The following is a 19212-nucleotide window of genomic DNA, read 5'->3' as shown; positions in this document are numbered from 1 at the left end:
CTATTGTAACATTAAACATTACAAGAAGGAATTCACATAGACAGCATTGTTCACACTATTATAATTTTTGTTGTTTATTACACATGCTATCTAAATTGTTTAGTGCTAGATTCACTGATGGAATTATGCAAATCAGACAATGGTATAAACTCTTAAAATCAGTGCTAAATGCAATCTGGCTTAGGGCACTTGATTATACTGTGCATCTAGATATATGTCTGGTTATATAGTGCTCTTCCACATAATTTGATCATCATTTGAATTATTGAATATATACACAAACATCCCTTTTAAATTGTGTATGTGTGACTTTCTGCAAAATTAACAGCAATTGTTTCTAAAAACCCTTTAATTATTCAATGTTTGTCTTTTCTCCTTCCAACATATCATAGCCTCTGACCTTTATCGATTAACAATCTAACACCAAGGCTTGACAACTGAACCTTACTGAAATATTATCTAGACAACTTTCAGTTTTGTCCCTTTATAGCCCTTTCTGGAACTCCGGAATCAATTAGCTGGTCAACCATCCTAACTTGAGAATAATTAATAGGTCATTAGGCATACACACCCATATGCCATTTAAATTTCACACTTCTGACGTAAAGATCAAGTCAAGTCACCTTTATTTATATAGCGCTTTTTACAATACAGATTGTTTCAAAGCAGCTTTACAGAGATGACAGGGAAATAATGCAACAAAGTTTGTTTCCAGAAGAAAATAACATCATAGTCCAGTTTAAGTAAGTTCAGTAATGGTTTATTTTTTATGCAAAAAAGTTATTAATTTATATATAGTTATATAATAATATACCAGTTCTCATATATATAATGGTGGCAGTCAATAAAGGTGTGTTCTTAAAAAGTGTTTATGTCCTTGTAAAACTTGTAATTACAATTTTGTTAGATTAATATTCAGGTAAATAATCTGCAGTCTCGAAGCTATCAGTCATCAGTTGGAAACAGGCGCCTCAACCCCTGTGATGTGTGGCAGCAACAGTGCGAGATCGATCTCGGGAGAATGATCAATCAGACACAGTGACAGTCTAGTACCATAACATTCTCAAGTTTATTAAGGAAAAAGGGTCATATTTATACACAAGATAAAGCAGAATCATCCACGATGTCCAGTCCTTCCAATCATAGTACTCAAAGATCACCACTACCATATATGGCATATTAAGAAATATAATAATAAGAGAGATCAGATGTTTAAATATATGTGCGTGTCTTGAGTTCCCGTTTGCATGTGATTGTATAAGTGTGTCCAAGGCCTAGTCCTTGTTTTGTCTAGGTGTGTCCATGATGTGCACAAAACATAACGGAAAGAAGTTACACACTGGCAGTCTTACACAAGGATAGTCAAAAGTGGAGCCTTCGAAATAAGAAAATATTAACAAACTTGTAAACTGGAAATTTTACGAGAGCTCTGACCACATGACCGCTGTACCACCTGACAGCTGCAGATTCATTAAGTCGTTGATAGTGTTGCTTTAGAAACAATGTGTATTGTATTTTATAGTTAATTTAAATAATTAAAATGCTCTTTTTATTCCCATCAGCCCCCCCTGTGTCATTTAAAGAGATTACGCAGGATGAGAGGCAGAAAAGCGCTATGGAACTGGACCCTGTGGTCCTGACATGTGAACTTTCCCGACCAGATGCACCAGCCTGCTGGTTTAAAAATGGAGTTGCAATTCTTCAGTCAGAAAACATCACCATCCAGTCTGAAGGCACCATGAAAAGACTTATAATTCGTTCAGCAGAGCTGGTAGACGCTGGGATGTATACTTGCCAAGCAGGCGATCAATCCATGTCGTTTTCTGTCAACATTAAAGGTAAAGTTGACAGAGTGGTGCTCTTTAACTATCAGTTTTGCATTAAAAATCATATTCTATCTAAGGTATGTTATTAATATGTTAACATATCATTATCTTACAATCTAAGGTGAAGCATAGTACACTAAATGGCAAAAAATAAACTGATCTAATGATGATGACTGACTTACATCTAGAACCTCTGGTTACAATTGTGGACCCAAAAGATGACATACATTTGGAGCGTTATGTCTCTGAGGAGATAGTCCTGAACTGTGAGCTCTCTCGATCTAATGGAGAAGCTCACTGGTTTAAAGATGGCCTAAAACTCCAGGAATGTGAGAATATCCGAATCAGTGCTGAAGGCCCGTACAGGAGGGTAACCATTCTCTGTGCTTCCAAACGGGATTCAGGAGAGTATGTATGTGACACAGGAGGTGACTCGATTTTCTTTCAGCTCATTCTTATGGGTAAGTATCAAAGCATAGGTTTCAAGAGATTTTCTTCCTCTTCTTTCTCTCTGTTATGCCTCATTTCTAGATTTGTTTTATTAAATTAATAATTTAATTATGAGTAATTATTTGAAAATGATCAAGTAGTCATTAGAATGGCTGTTTATTAAATAGTAACCAATATAGTAATCAATTCAGTTATTATCCAAAACAAATATGAGTTATACTCATTTATATAGTGCTGTAATTACCTATTCCTCATTGTAGAAAAAATAAATAAGCAGCATGTACAGTATGTATTTATGTTTTGTCAACTATTACACACTGTTACCTTTCTTAAACCCAGAGGCTCCAGTCCGCATTGTGTCTCCCAGTGAGTCAGAGGTAGAGGTGTGTATACTGAGCTCTGAGAGGCTGGTCCTGAGCTGTGAGATCTCAAATGCAAATGCAGAAGTCTGCTGGTTCTGTGATGGCATGGAGGTGGATGAGAATGATAACTTGAAACTGGAGGATGATGGGATTTACCACAGGCTGGTAATTCCCTGTGCTACAATAAACGATTCTGCGGAATACGTGTGCGAGACTGCAGATGACTCTGTCACATTTTGGGTGAAAATAGAAGGTAACTTTTTCTCTTACCTAACTTTTGAAATTGTTCATAATATTCTATTCTAGGGCTTATGAGTTTATGTATGTATGTATGTATATATATATATATATATATATATATATATATATATATATATATACGGTATATATACAGTACTATAGAGGTTTATTATGAATTAAAAACCAAAAAACTAAAATCAGCTCTGAAAACTCAGAAAATTAAGAAACGCCTCGGTTACGACTGTAACCTCGGTTCCCTGAAGAGGGAACGAGACACTGCATCGATTGACGCTAAGGGAATGCTTTGCGCGATGATGTCTTGAAGCACATGTAAAACCAGTCCAATGGTGTGACGGAACGTCAGAGGCAGGTGACGTCATGAACCAGTAAACTATAAAGCCTGCCCAAACAAAGCAGCACTAGCTTCTTAAGGTCTGAGCAAGTCGCTTACAGGCACGTAGGAGATATGCCTGGTGACGCAGCGTCTCATTACCTCTTCAGGGAACCGAGGTTACAGTCGTAACCGAAGCATTCCCTTTTAGGGGAACTCGCGCTGCGTCGATTGACGCTAAGGGAACGTCTATACCAACGACACCATAGCGAAAAGTGTCTGTCCTGTGTGAAATCACAAGAGCAGCACTAGGACGAAAGCACCCGAGACCCTGGTGTAGAGTCCAAGTCCAAATAGTTAAATCTGATGAATGTATGTGGTGAGGCCCACCCTGCCGTATCAAAAACGTCCTGGAGGGGCACTCCGGACAATAAGGCCTTAGAGGCCGCCATACTCCTAGTTGAGTGGGATCGGACAGCCATAGTCCATAGGCTGTCCGTCGGCATATAAGCAAGTGAGACAGCCTCGACCACCCACTTGCTCATTCTCTGCTTAGATGCTGGGGACCCTTTGTTAGGGGGTCCAAAACATACAAATAGTTTATCGGCTTTACGCCACAGGGCAGCTCTGTGGACATAAGCATCAAGTGCCCTAACTGGGCATAACAGATTGTTCTTTTTCTGGAAATATCTTGAAATAGAGGAGGACAGAAGGCCTGCAATACTATAGGTCTGGCCACATTAGTGGGGACCTTGGGAACATAACCTGGTCTAGGATGAAGGAACGCTTTAACCATGCCAGGAGAAAAAACCGACAAAACCTGAAGATCTCCTATTCTTTTAAAGGGATACTCCACTTTTTTTGGAAATAGGCTTATTTTACAACTCCCCCAGAGTTAAACTGTTGAGTTTTACCGTTTTTGAATCCATTCAGCCGATCTCCGGTTCTGGCGGTACCACTTTTAGCATAGCTTAGCATACATCATTGAAGTGGACGAGACCATTAGCATTTCTAAAAAAAAAATGACCAAAGAGTTTCGATATTTTTCCCATTTAAAACTTGACTCTTCTGTAGTTACATCGTGCACTAAGACCGACGGAAAATGTAAAGTTGCGATTTTCTAGGCTGATATGGCTAGGAACTATACTCTCATTCCTGCGTAATAATCAAGAAACTTTACTGCCGTACCATGAGTGCAGCAGGCGTAATGATATGACGCAGCGCCTGAAAATAGTCCCCGGCTCGGTAACTTCCAACGTGACTGGGACTAAGTGCCTGCGCCTGCTGTACTCATGGTACGGCAGTAAAGTTTCTTGATTATTACGCAGGAATGAGAGTATAGTTCCTAGCCATATCAGCCTAGAAAATCCCAACTTTACATTTTCCGTCGGTCTTAGTGCACGATGTAACTACAGAAGAGTCAAGTTTTAAATAGGAAAAATATCGAAACACTTTGGTCATTTTTTTTTGAGAAATGCTAATGGTCTTGTCCACTTCAATGATGTATGCTAAGCTATGCTAAAAGTGGTACCGCCAGAACCGGAGATCGGCTGAATGGATTCAAAAACGGTAAAACTCAACAGTTTACCTCTGGGGGAGTTGTAAAATGAGCCTATTTCCAAAAAATGTGGAGTATCCCTTTAAGAGATGAGAAAGCAAGGAGAAACAGAGGTTTCAAAGAAAGAAATCTTGCTGGCACCTCCTCCATGTCCCATGATCCCATGTAGGAACCCTGGTGCGAGCAGCAGGCCTAAGCCTCAAAGTGCCAAAAAGGAAACGAGATACCAAGGGGTCTTTACCCAAAGACAATCCACCCAAAGGAATGTGGTAAGCACCTATGGCCGCCACATAAACCTTTAAAGTGGATGGGGATGGACCTGCAGTGAACCACTCCTGCAGGAACTCCAGCACTGTACCAACCCAGAACTCCCAGGAGCAGAGCAATCGGGGGGGAAGCATACAAACGTAGCCTCAGCCACGTCTGTACCATCGTGTCCTGTCCGAGAGGAGCTGGATTTGTGAGGGTGAACCAGAGTGGACAGTGAGACGTCTCTCGAGACGCAAACAGATCCACTTGTGCCTGGCCGAACACCCTCCATATCTGCTCCACCACCTCGGGGTGGAGCCTCCATTCCCCGGGCCTCGGCCCCTGTCTCGACAGGATGCCTGCTCCAATATTCTGGGCCCCAGGGATGTAAGCTGCTCTGAGTGACAGCAGCTTCCCCTGAGACCACAGGAGGATTTGGTGCACCAGTTTGCATAACGGACGCGAACGCAAGCCCCCCTGGTGATTTATATAGGCGACCACCGATGTGTTGTCTGTGAGGACCAACACATGGTGGCCCCTGAGGTCAGGGAGGAAATTCTTGAGGGCAAGAAATACAGCCAACATCTCTAGGCGATTGATATGCCAGGAGAGATGATGGTCCCCCCATAGACCCTGAATCGAGCGTCCTTCTAGGATTGCTCCCCATTCTGTGAGAGATGCATCTGTCGTTAGCATTTTGCAACGACAAGAAGCTCCCAGCACGGGGCCCTGGGACAGGAACCAAGGTTTCTTCCACATAACTAGGGCACGTAGGCATCGCCACGTAACCCTGATCATGTGAAAGGGGTTGCCCCTCAGGGAAAACCCTTTGGTCCTGAGCCACCACTGCAAGGGTCTCATGTACAGCAGGCCAAAAGGTATCATGTTGGACGCTGCTGCCATCAAACCCAACAGTCTCTGAAACTGTTTGACAGTGAGTGACTGGCCTAGCTTTATTCTTTTCACAGCTGACAGGATGGACTCTATGCGTGCCGGTGAAAGGCACACCCGCATCAACATAGAATCCCAAACCACACCTAGAAAAGTGGTCCTCTGTAGTGGAGAAAGCACACTCTTCTTGGCGTTTAGCCGTAACTCCAGCTCTTTCATGTGGGTGAAGATGACATATCGATGCCGAACCGCCAACTGATGCGACTGAGCTAGAATCAACTAATCGTCGATGTAGTTCATGATGAGAATACCCTGCAGACGCAGTGGCGCCAGAGCTGCATCTACGCATTTCGTAAAAGTGCGGGGTGATAGTGCTAGGCCGAACGGAAGAACTCGATATTGGTATGCTTTGCCCCCGAAAGCAAAATCAGGAACTTCATGTGATATGGAAGGATGGAAATGTGGAAGTATCCGTCCTTGAGATCTATCGTGACAAACCAGTCCTCGGATCTGATCTGTGGCACGATTTGTCTCAGTGTTAACATTTTGAACTTTAGCTGCATGATTGACTTGTTCAGAACTATCAGATCCAAAATGGGACGCAACCCCCCCATCCTTCTTTGGAGCGATGAAATACCGACTGTAAAACCCGGTGTCCCTGCTGGAGGGAGGTACATATTCTATGGCCCCATTCTCCAACAGGGTTTTCACTTCTTGTTCCATTACCAGATCCTGCTCGGGGCCCACCATAGTGGATAGGACTCCCATAAACCTGGGCGGGCGAGACCTGAACTGTATTTGATAACCCTTTTCTATGGTCTGCAGGACCCAACGAGAAATATAGCTTCCACGCTGTCAAAAATTCTACTAGAGGTACCAGCCTCTCGAGTCTGGTTTCTGGATTAAGTTGTTGTTGAGCCGTCAGGACCTTTTCCCCGCAGCCTTCTTGGAAATAATGACTGTCCTCAGATCCGTCTTACCCCTTGAAGGCTGTGGTTGAGCGCGTTTTCCACGTCCCCAGTCTTTGTGTGGGGGTGCACTGGAAGCCACGCTCTGTTTTTGTGTGGCACGGTGTGAGGAGCTGGCTTTAGATGTTTGGGGCTGCTCCCTCTCAGCAGCCCCGGAGACATCAGTACAGAGGGGGAGGAGTTTCTGGAATGCAGCCGCTTGCTTAGTTGATTCCTGAAACCTCTCGACAACTGAGTTTACAGCGTTGCCGAAGAGGCCAGAGGGTGAAATAGGAGCATCCATTAAAAAGTTCTTATCCTTCTCCTTAAAATTGCTCAAGTTCAACCAGAGATGTCTCTCAGTGGCCACCAGGGTTGTCATAGACCGGCCGATAGATTTAGCCGTCTCCTTGGTGGCCCTGAGAGACAAATCTGTGGCCTGACACAGTTCGCAAACCGCGTCCGGGCCAATAGACCCGCCCTCATTAAGATCTCCTAACAGTTCAGCCTGGTAATCCTGCGGCAGTGACATGGTGTGAAGGCACACTGCAGCCTGACCAGCCGCTGAATAAGCCTTACCTACCAAAGCTGATGTTACTCTAACTGGTTTGGTGGATAATACGGGGGCCTTAAGGGAAGATGCTGATTCAGGGAGAGATAGCTCGTGAGCGTCTGTTCCACCTTTGGCATCTCCCCATAACCGTGCTCTTTATAGTTTGAAATAGAGGAATAGTGAGATGTTTGTGAACTATAAACTCTATAAGAAACTGAGGTGTGGAGATTGGGGAAAAACGGAAGGCCCCGCCGTTGAGGTTGTGAACGAGAGGGCAGGAAGCGTTCCTCTAGTTTGCTTCTAGAACGAACGTCCTGCTTATCTGCCGGCCAATCGATGCTTAATCTTTCGACTGCTCTCGTTACAACCTCATTAGATCCTCAAAAGAATGAGACTGAGGTGGTGAGTCCTCAGTATCTCCTGCTTCGACACTAACAACATCTAATTCCTCGGAACTAGATAGCTGTAGTGTCTGTGCCTCAATCGGGGCGGAAGTAACCGCAACGTGTGCTTCCAAACCCTGAGAGAAGGCACTGGATCTGTTAGGTGAAGGCAGAGATAAGGCTGGGCCCGTCTCTAACCCCGCTGACACATCCATTTGCGAACCCCAAGTCTGAAGCCTTCACTGTGCCTCAGCAGCAGCGGGACCTGAGCCTTGGGGAATGCGAGCCTGAGCGTCCTCGCTAAAGAACGCCAGGCGGGATGTAACGGGATGTAACCACCCGTTAAATAACATTCTGAACTGCTGCTGCTTACTCACCATTACTTAATATGTGTATACATATATATATATATATACAACACCAAATAGACAACAATTTTACATAGAGCGCTTGTGAAGACACAGAAGCTAGCGCTGGTTTGTTTGGGCAGGCTTTATAGTTTCCTGATTCATGACGTCACCCGCCTCTGAAGTTCCGTCACACCATTGGACTGATTTTACATGTGCTTGGAGACATCATCACACAAAGCGTTCCCTTCGCGTCAATCGACGCAGCGTGAGTTCCCTTGAAAGGGAAATACAATTCAGTTACATCTACTGTAGTACTGAAGTAGACAGTAAAATATATTCAGTGATTATTGTGTTATGCTATCCAGACACATAATAGTTTGTTCAATTGGTTTTATAGCTAACTGCCTTAAAGGATTAGTTCACCTCAAAATGAAAATTTCCTGATAATTTACTCACCCCAATGCCATCCAAGATGTTCATGTCTTTCTTTCTTCAGTGGAAAAGAAATTAAGTTTTTTGAGGAAAACATTTCAGGATTTTTCTCCACACAATGGACTTCAATTGCAACCAACGTTTTGAAGTCCAAATCAATGCCGTTTCAAAGGGCTATGAAGTGCTTCAAACGGCTCTGCACGTTCCCAGCTGAGGAATAGGGTCTTATATAATCATGGTGCTTTGAAAAATTGATACTTGAGAACAAGACTTGTTGCTGTTGTGTATGTTGTGTATGTTGTTTGTTGTTGTTTATTTATTCATTGAATTTCTATGCTGTTGTGACACATAAATTCCCCCCTGGGGGATTAATAAAGTAAATCAAATCAAATCAAATCAAATATCTAGCGAAACGATCAGTCATTTTCAAAAAAAAAATAAACATCTATATCATTTTTAACCACAATTGTTCGTCTTGTGCTGATCTGCGACGCGCCAGGGATTACGTCATCATGTTGGAAACGTCACGATTTAAAAAAAAAAATTATAATAAATTAAAACAAAGATATTGTCACAGTCCTCGTCTGCACCAGTCTGTCTTTGTGTCTGCACTACACTTCCCAGAATCCTCCTCGTCTCCACACCTGAACTCACTCCCTCACTTACCAGCCTGTCCCTCGTTATCATCATCAGTGTCACCTGTTTTCACCTTGTTATGTTTGATTCTTGCTTGTATTTAGTTTGCTTCTGTTCAGTCTGTCCTTGTCGGTTGTTAACGTTAGTTAGAGGGTGTTTCCCTGCCTGTTTATACCCTTTTGATTTATATTGAGAATAAAAGTCTCGTATTGGAACCTTCAGCCTTACTCGTCTTCATCTGCCTGAACACACCGTGACAGAACAACCGACCAGGACAGACTGAACAGAAGCAAACTAAATACAAGCAAGAATCAAACATAACAAGGTGAAAACAGGTGACACTGATGATGATAAGGAGGGACAGGCTGGTAAGTGAGGGAGTGAGTTCAGGTGTGGAGACGAGGAGGATTCTGGGAAGTGTAGTGCAGACACAAAGACAGACTGGTGCAGACGAGGACTGTGACATTACGAGTCCAGCCAGAGACCGTCCAGCCAGAGACCGTCCAGCCAGAGACCGTCCAGCCAGAGACCGTCCAGCCAGAGACCGTCCAGCCAGAGACCGTCCAGCCAGAGACCGTCCAGCCAGAGACCGTCCAGCCAGAGACCGTCCAGCCAGAGACCGTCCAGCCAGAGACCGTCCAGCCAGAGACCGTCCAGCCAGAGACCGTCCAGCCAGAGACCGTCCAGCCAGAGACTGTCAACGTCCCGTCTGCCCAGCCAGAGACTGTGTTCCCACCCAGCCTCCCTCTCCCACCTCCTCTCATCTGCCACCATTCCACTCTTCCGCCACCGCCAGTCATCCCCTCAGCTCACCTTAACACCTTTGACGAGGTGGAGTCGCTGTGGGCCTGCCAGCCTGCAGCTCCAGCGTGGCTAGTGGCCGAGTCCCCGGCTACACCTCAGTCCTCAGAGCACACACCTTCATCTCGGCCTGTCACTCCTTCGCCTTCACCTAGATCCTCGGCTCCTTCATCGCCTCCGCGGTCTGTCTGCCCGGAAGCTCCGCTGGGCTCGATCGCCACTCCAAGTTGGCCTTCGGTGGTCGAAGTCCAGTTACTGCCACGGACTTCCGGGATTCGGGCTGCGCCCTCACCCTCCACCCCTTCAGCATCCATGGACTCCTCCCTTCCTCAGTCCTCCCTGTCGGCCTCCCTCACCACATCGTCACCCCGGTCATCCATCCCTACGTCACCTCTTCAGTCCCTCAGATCAGCGGCGCAGCTTCAGTCATCCAAGCCTGCAATGGCGCCATGGCTCATCGGACATTCGGTTCCGCCGTGGCCGCCCGAGGGGTCTTCACCGCCGTGGCCGCCTGAAGGGTCTTCACCGCCGTGGCCGCCTGAAAAGTCTTCACCGCCGTGGCCGCCTGAAGGGTCTTCACCGCCGTGGCCGCCTGAAGGGTCTTCACCGCCATGGCCACCTGATCTGCCAGCTCCGCCCTGGCCGCCAGGATGCCCTCCCTCCCATCCCTCTTCTACGGCGTGAGGTCACGCCTACCGGGAGGGGGGAGTAATGTCACAGTCCTCGTCTGCACCAGTCTGTCTTTGTGTCTGCACTACACTTCCCAGAATCCTCCTCGTCTCCACACCTGAACTCACTCCCTCACTTACCAGCCTGTCCCTCGTTATCATCATCAGTGTCACCTGTTTTCACCTTGTTATGTTTGATTCTTGCTTGTATTTAGTTTGCTTCTGTTCAGTCTGTCCTTGTCGGTTGTTAACGTTAGTTAGAGTGTGTTTCCCTGCCTGTTTATACCCTTTTGATTTATATTGAGAATAAAAGTCTCGTATTGGAACCTTCAGCCTTACTCGTCTTCATCTGCCTGAACACACCGTGACAAATATCAGACGATTTTGAAGTTGGAGGAGAAAACGGGAGAAAATGAGATGGAATCTTTTCCCCTTCCCTGCCTTTTTAAACCGGATTACACAGACAAATAACTTAGATAGATGACGTGACGCGTGACGTTTCCAACATGATGATGTAATCCTGGCGCGTCGCAGACCAGCACAAGACAAACAATTGTGGTTCAAAAGTATATAAATGTTTTTTGTTTTTTTTTAGAAAATGACGATCGTTTCGCTAAATAAGACCCTATTCCTCAGCTGGGAACGTGCAGAGCCGTTTGAAGCACTTCATAGCCCTTTGAAACTGCATTGATTTGGACTTAAACATGTTGGTTGCAATTGAAGTCCATTGTGTGGAGAAAAATCCTGAAATGTTTTCCTCAAAAAACCTATTTTCTTTTCCACTGAAGAAAGAAAGACATGAACATCTTGGATGGCATTGGGGTGAGTAGATGATCAGGAAATTTTCATTTTGAGGAGAACTAATCCTTTAATAGTTCAGATTGAGAGTTTTTTTCAGTAAATTGATTTGTTATATTTTGATAATTTTGTATATATTTTTTTAAATATATCAGTAACATTGGTAGGATCTTTTAAACCAATTGGTCTGACACATAAAAGGACTAAGGGACTTGTATTACAAGAAAAATTGCTTTTTGTAAAGTGTTGTTGATGAGACTTTTTTCCACAGAGCCCCCTGTTAAACTTTCTTGCTCCAAGGACACAGGCAGCATTACAGAGAGTATTGCTGGTGATCCTTTAGTCCTAGAGCTTGAGGTTTCTCGTGATAATGCAAAGGTGTGCTGGATGAAAGATGGAGTAAAGGTGGAAGAGAGCAGCAACATCACAATTACTGAGAATGGCCTCATACGCAAGCTAACTATCCATTTTCCAGCTCTGAATGATTCTGGGATATACACCTGCAATGCCATTGATGACACAATAGATTTTAAAGTCAAAATTACTGGTATGATGTTAAACCACTACCTGGTTTAACTTAGTTACAGGTCTTTTGAAAAAAAGTATTACTCTTTTTCTTTTATTATTAATTTATTCTTATCTATTATTCTTTTTTTCACTAAAAGTTTTAAAATCTTTCTCTCTTCCAGAGGCACCAATAAAAATCCTGAATAAAGATCAGATCAAGAATGAGCACAAGGTTGTGTTATATGATGACGCTGTATTGGAGTGTGAGCTGTCTGCGGCCAATGGCGTAGTCAATTGGTATAAAAATGGCAGCGCTATTGAGGAGAATGAGCGCTTCTGTTTTGAGGAGGAAGGGACATTCAGATCCCTGGTCATTCTCTGTGCAGAGTTGCAGGACTCTGGAGAATATATCCTTGATGCTAAAGATGATACAATTTCATTTCATGTCACAGTACAAGGTAACAAGTGTCTTTCAGTTGTATTGATTTGAACCTGTGCATGAGCCCTAAAGCAGACAAAAGTTATGATGACACAGACTTTTGAACTCTCTCTCCACCAGAGCCATTAGTGAAGATCATTGACAATTCTGGTGATCCTGATTATCAGGAGATGGTGACAGGAGATAACCTCATCTTAGCTTGTGAAGTTTCTCGAGCCAACGCACCAGTAAAGTGGCTATTCAATGATAAACCACTGGTCCCTGATGAGCGCACGGATATTGAAAGCCACGGAACACTCCGGAAACTGACCTTATCCAGCATCCTCCTTTCTGACTCTGGGAAATACATGTGTGATGCTGTTGATGACAAAATGATAACTATTGTTAAAGTTCAAGGTATACAATAATTGTGTTTAAGTACAGGGAGCTAATGACATATTTCATCTGATTTATGAATACATTGCTTTAACGCTCATGTTTTGTTCTATCTATTAATGTATTCAAATACATTTGTTACATACAATGATTCTTGTTTTACATTAATTACATAACATTACAATTACATTAAACATTACATTAATTTTTGGAAAATATGGTCATTATAATATCATGTGATCTGACTCCCTAAAAGCCTAATGATATTTATGAATGAATAATTCATGATATTTAAAAAACACATTCTATCTTGAAAAGTAAATGATAAAGACCACATGACATTTTATTAAAACATCATTAATTGAAACATTTTTTTAACATGGTATTGAAGTATTTCAAAACCATATAAAACCAACATAAATACATTTCGTTTTAAACTAGATTTTTCTTTATCGTGGACACTCTTTGTGTCATTGACCCATTTACATGCAAAACGCAATGAGACTGCATGTGGCTTACGTGTTGTATTTTTCTCCAGAGCCTCCCGTTGAGTTCCTCAACAAAGAAGAGGTGAACTTGGTCACTGGTTATGAAGCAGAGGCTGTCACTCTTACTGCCATGGTTTCCAGAACTAATGCTCAAGTGCGGTGGCTTAAAGACTGGACTCCATTCAGTGGAGAACGTTTCCACATAGCCAGCCTGGGCCTGACTCGCACTTTCACCATTGACCCATTAAAGAAGCTCGACAGTGGAGAGTACACATGTGATGCAAACACGGATGAGATGCACTTCAGTCTCCTGGTCAGAGGTTGGTAGCCGGAATCATGCTTTTACTTGTGACATGAACAGATATTCAGCTTTTAAAGGAAAGTCATGGTAGCATTGCAACTCATACAATGTATAATAATAACCATGTAACCTTTGTGCGTTACAGATATGCGTATTAAATTTGTGAAGCCGCTGGTTGACACAGTGGCCCATAAAGATGGTATGATCACACTAATCTGTGAGCTATGCAAAGCTAAAGCAGATGTCCAGTGGAAGAAGGATGGAGTGGAGATCATACCCAGCCGTCACTTCTCTATCCGTGCCAACGAGACGGAAAGGAGTCTCACAATCCATCGTATCACCAAAGAAGATGCCGGAGAGTATGCTTGTGAGTCCAAAGATGACTGCACCAGCGCCAGAGTAAGGGTGGAATGTAAGTGTGAAACTAGTTACTTGTTGGAAGATAATAAACAACACACTTAGTCAATAACCTCCATCTGCTTTCCCTCTGCAGTGCCTCGTGTGGTGGAATTCCTCACAGAGCTTCACAATACCACTGTCATGGAGGGTGAGGATGCTACCTTTAAGTGTGTGGTCTCCCCTGATGATGTTCAGTTTGTCTGGCTCATGGATGGACAGCCCATCAAACCCAGTGATCGCTTCCATATTGAACAAAACAGCCTCTGCCATACTCTGATTATCCGGAAGGTCCAGCTGCTGGATTCATCCCGGATCACCGCAGAGGCTGAGGGTATAATTTCTAAAGCCAGTCTCAAGGTCCAGGGTATGTAAATGTTCATTATACTAAAAAAAAAAAAAACAACAACAACAAAACACACACACACACACACACACAGGGCCGTAGCTAGAGAATCCGGGGCCCCCTGAAAAAATATTGATGTGGGCCCCCCCACCACCCTACACCAATATATTGTATGCATACTCATATATTGTTTGCGTACTGTACAATATATGAGCATGGAGGCCCACATGTAATTATAGGGTTTTCTTACAGAGTAACATAGCAGATAACAAATAAATGTAAATAAAGGTTTTTAATGACCATCAGCAAAAGCAAAATACACGAATATAACATTAAATATAAAAGCAAATAAATAGCAAACACTAAAACAGAATTTCCTTCAGTAATAAACATTGAAAGAAACTCAGAAAATTATACGATTCATTATTATATGTATATCGGTTTGCTTGATTTTTAACCTTTGATGACCTTACACGTCACTTCACCTAGGATAAACCAAAATCCCATTGTCTGACCTTTTTGTTGGCAAAGTCACTGATTATGTCCTTGAAGTCCAGCTGTCTGCTTAGCTGGCTTTCAATTGAAAGTCTGGCAAGGCTATTTAACCTCTCTTGAGTTTGGGTAGACCTGAGATAGTTTTTGACAAGTTTCAACTTGCTGAAAGCCCTTTCTGCACCAGAAACAGAGACAGGTAGAGTGCAGAAGATGCGCACTGCAACGCACACTTCTCCAAAAATGCTCTGGAGCTGCATTCTGTAGACTGAATTCAGCAGGTCGAGAGGAGACTGACAGTCTGCAAACGTGGCATTATACACAGACTTAAGATGCCTCACTTCATTCTCAAAGCCTGCGGTAAGATCCTCTGTATATTTGCTCACTAATGAGTGGCAAGCTGGGTGAATCTGATCTTCTTCTAAGTCTTTTAACTTTAAGATTGCAGAAAACTCTTCATATATCTTTGCAGTGGTTTGGAAGCGGGTATCCAAGGCAGAGATTATATTATCCAATGCGACAAGGAACACATTGTTCCGAAACCAAATTTCTTCTGTCTCCTGTTGGTTTGCATCCTCTGAACTCTGACTCTCATCTGCAAACTTCTTTCTCCTTCTCTTGTGGCGGACTGGAAACCCCCTGGGCACATCCATAGCTTCTGCAATGAGGGAGGCTTCTGCCAAAAGATTATCCCACGAGTTTCGAAAAACTCCCATCTCTTCTTTCAGTGCCTGTATGTTGTCTATTTCAACTTCCATAGAAATTTTCCCTGATTGCAGAATTAGGTTTCGGTCTTCAATAGACTGCAGGATTTTCTTCCATACAGTGAGAAGAACTATGGCTTTGAAGGACATGAAGTACTGTTTTAGACCACTGGCCTCTGACCTAGCTTCATTTGTTAAACTGCACTTAGCACAGATGGTGTCCAGAGCTTCTATAACTGATGGCAAGTGGTTTGCAACAGGTTTAACTGCAGCTATGCGTGCACTCCACCTGGTCTCTGACAAGCGTTGAAGGGAGCAACCAGTCTGACTTTTAAGGATTGCCCACCGCTCTGGACTTGCACTGAAGAGATTGTATAAGCGGTTCAAACAGCCAAAAAATGTGGACACCTCAAGACATGACTCTGCTGCTTGTACACCAACAAGATTCAGAGAGTGTGTGGCACATGGGGAATATGTAGCAAGAGGGTTTATTTTCTTTATTTCAGCCTGAACCCCTTTCACTTTGCCAGACATATTTGCCCCATTGTCAAATCCTTGTCCCCTGCAATCTGAAATATCAATGCAATGCTCCTCCAAAGTCTTCAATATCATTTCTGATATTTCGCGTCCAGTCTTTCCATTGAAAGCCTTGCAGTGTAAAAAACGCTAAATTATCTCCCACTGATCGTTCTCTTTCTTTGCTACATATCTTAACAGAATCACATTCTGCTCCATATGAGAAATGTCAGGAGTTGCATCACAGATCACAGAATAATAAATTGCATGCTCCCTTTCCTTCAATATTTCTTTCAAGACCTTTTCTCCACAGATCTCAATAAATTCATTTTGTGATTCTGGACTAAGGTAATGTGTCATTCTTGCACCTGTCTTCCTATCTGACACTTTTTGCAAATGATCACTGAGCAGAGGATCATAACGAGCCAACAGCTCTAATGTGCCAAGGAAGTTACCATTGTGAACATCACCTAAATTGTCTGTGGTCCCTCTGAATGGCAAGTTTCTTGATGCCAAAAAAAGTGTGACATCTAATATTCTTTCAAGAATTGCTTTGTTTTTTTCAACTTCCAGTTGTATTTGTATTTGCAAGCTGCTATCTATTCCTTTTGCCTCTATCATAGAATATTTCAAATTTTTCCATTTGAGGTAGCATGCTTTGTGTGCCTTAAGCCTAGTTCACACTACATGATTTTAAAACGTCGGGCTGAACTGTCCGGTTCACACTACATGACTTGCTCTCTGTGAAATCAGGAGTGTTCAAGTTGTTGAGCTGTTCACACCACACGACACAACGTGATTGATCCGCAACAGGAGGTAACGCACTACACGAGTTGACAACAACTCTGTCACCCAACGATTCAATCTTGTCTACAAACCACGTTTTGTCACAAAAAATCACGCGATAAAACGAACCGGAAATGACGCGAAACATCACGCGCGCTACCCAGAGAAGAAGACGAAGAACCATGCCTTGCTCTGATTGGCTGTAGCTCATGACATCACTGAGGTTGAGTCGGGCGACAGCTCTGGATATCTAGCATGCTAGATATTTTTCTGGGCTCGGCGACGCGTCTGCGAGGCGTCAGCGAGCGTCTTTGATGCGTTGTTGGCTCTTTCATACTAACAGATTGGCGAGCGTCCATCGTCCGCTAATCCCCCGCGATTTGCACGCGATAACACCCTGACCTGTCGGCGAGCTCAACGATTTGCAAATCGGGCTTAAATCGGGTTTATAATCCTGTAGTGTGAACTAGGCTTTACTTGCTTCATGGTCAGGGAATTTGTTGTACATTCTCCGCCATTTTAGATCTACTGTTTTGTACCCTTCTTTAGTGTTTAGCGCACTAGATGTTTTTCTGACGTTATCCTGTGAAAAGAGCATGCATGGCACACAATACAATGAATCCATGCTTGGACTGTACGTCAACCAGTCTCTCTTCTGTTTTTCTCGCCCATTTGCTGACTTACTAAACTGGAGATACTCTGGAAATGTCTTGCCTTCTGAATCCTTGGGCATAATAGTTTTCAGGTCTGTCTGACTGGTAGTGGCTAGCTTTCTAACGATCACCTCACGCTCACGATCTGTTAACCTCTCTGGCCATAATCCTGGATCAGTTTTCAAAAAATCTCCTTCACTCTCTCCTTCATTTCTCTCTGCGCTTGATGTGTTTGGGCTGTCTGTGACTGTGTCCTGACTGGTGCTACTTTCAGCTTCTTCACTTTGACCTTCACTAACTGATGTTGGCCTACTGTCATGCATCTGCTGGGTTGAGGAACCTGTCTCTGTAGACAACAAATACCATAACTTAGATAGTCCAATTCAGTTCAGTTAAAATAGATGTGACTTGTAAATATATTAAATATAAATAATAAAGTGATTCCTGACAAGTTAATATACCCAATGAGTATCTTAAAATTCTATAAGATTACAACTAATAAAAATTAACAAAAAGCTAAAAAAAAATTAAATAATAATAAAACAAATAAAAAAAAAAGGAACAGAAAAATAATGTTTTTTTCCCAATCAGTCTGTTATAATTAATAATCAAAAAGTAAACATTTAGAAATTGACAAGAATGTAGTCAAATTTCTTATTATGTATTTTAATAAAGATAATATGGAACTGGTAATATAATATTAAAATAAAGCTCATACATTTCATTCAAGTGCAGTATGTTGTATTTCGTGTTTCTCGATGAAATACATCATCAGCTGGCAGGTCATAGATATGCATAATGCAATGCTTCATGACTCGTGTACAATTTTGAACTATTTACAGTAAAAAATACAGGGATTTTGACCGCGTAATCATTAAGTCGATTGTTGTGCGCACTGCGCACCGATGATGAAAAGTGACAGAACCCGGCAGGCTGTAGTGTAGACGGTAGTTTACTTTTTTTTTTTTTTTTTTTTTTTTTTTTTTTTGACATTAAATTTCGCATTTATTATTATTATTGTAGAAATATGATATGTTTGTTTGTTTGTTTATTCACAATACAATACCTCTTCAACACATTACAATAGTACAGTTTGAAGATACAAAGTAGGTTAAGTATCATGAAATGGGTCTCCCAAAGAAGCTAAAAAGCTTATAAATAGGGGCCCATGGTTCTTGTACAAGTAATTATAGACAAGGTACAGTGAGAACACAATAAGTGCACACAGGGAATACCACAACATACATATTAACAACATACTCACTCATACAATCATACACACATCCCAGTAATCCATGAAAGTCAGTTTTAGAATTAGATATAGGTTAATAAGAACTTATGTTTTAATTGTCTTTTGAAGTTGGAGATAGTGGGCAACACCTAATCCCGTTCCAGATCTGCGGCCCCTTATTCCCAGCGAAATAACAATACACTAACCTGTCTTAAAGAACGTCTTTATCGACTGGGATCCAACAACTCTCCTGGCCTCCCTGTCCGTCTTTTCGTGGCGTTTCTGATAACCTGACTTATATTTTCGTTTTCCCGACATATCTCAGTCAGTCAGTTCCACCAGTTTAACGTCTTCAGGCAATGCCGCCTCAACTCTGATTGGTTCTCTTCACGAGCTGGGGTGGGACTTACAATTTTATTGGGTCCATCTGATGTTTGTCACTGACTGAATAATTAATAAATAGATCGGAGTCATCGGACTAAACCATTTTAAGGGAGGTAAGA

At 42.7% G+C, this 19212-nt stretch overlaps 1 protein-coding gene across 2 annotated transcripts in view; it reads left to right on the top strand.

Annotated features, from left to right (window-relative positions):
- obsl1a (obscurin like cytoskeletal adaptor 1a) overlaps nt 1–19212 on the top strand; it is a 43878-nt gene that overhangs the window by 16917 nt on the left and 7749 nt on the right. For both annotated transcript variants that reach the window (XM_056233553.1, XM_056233554.1), the window contains 9 exons: nt 1563–1838; nt 2015–2287; nt 2616–2891; nt 11747–12022; nt 12165–12440; nt 12542–12817; nt 13335–13604; nt 13731–13997; nt 14079–14348. In XM_056233553.1, coding sequence (XP_056089528.1) covers nt 1563–1838; nt 2015–2287; nt 2616–2891; nt 11747–12022; nt 12165–12440; nt 12542–12817; nt 13335–13604; nt 13731–13997; nt 14079–14348 — 2460 coding nt within the window. The remainder of the gene's footprint in view (nt 1–1562; nt 1839–2014; nt 2288–2615; nt 2892–11746; nt 12023–12164; nt 12441–12541; nt 12818–13334; nt 13605–13730; nt 13998–14078; nt 14349–19212) is intronic.

The sequence above is a fragment of the Rhinichthys klamathensis genome, unplaced genomic scaffold, assembly GCF_029890125.1.
Source record: "Rhinichthys klamathensis goyatoka isolate OS25496 unplaced genomic scaffold, OSU_Roscu_1.1 h1tg000372l_1, whole genome shotgun sequence".
NCBI classification, from domain to species: Eukaryota; Metazoa; Chordata; class Actinopteri; order Cypriniformes; family Leuciscidae; genus Rhinichthys; species Rhinichthys klamathensis.
This window is presented reverse-complemented; position numbering and strand designations above follow the sequence as displayed.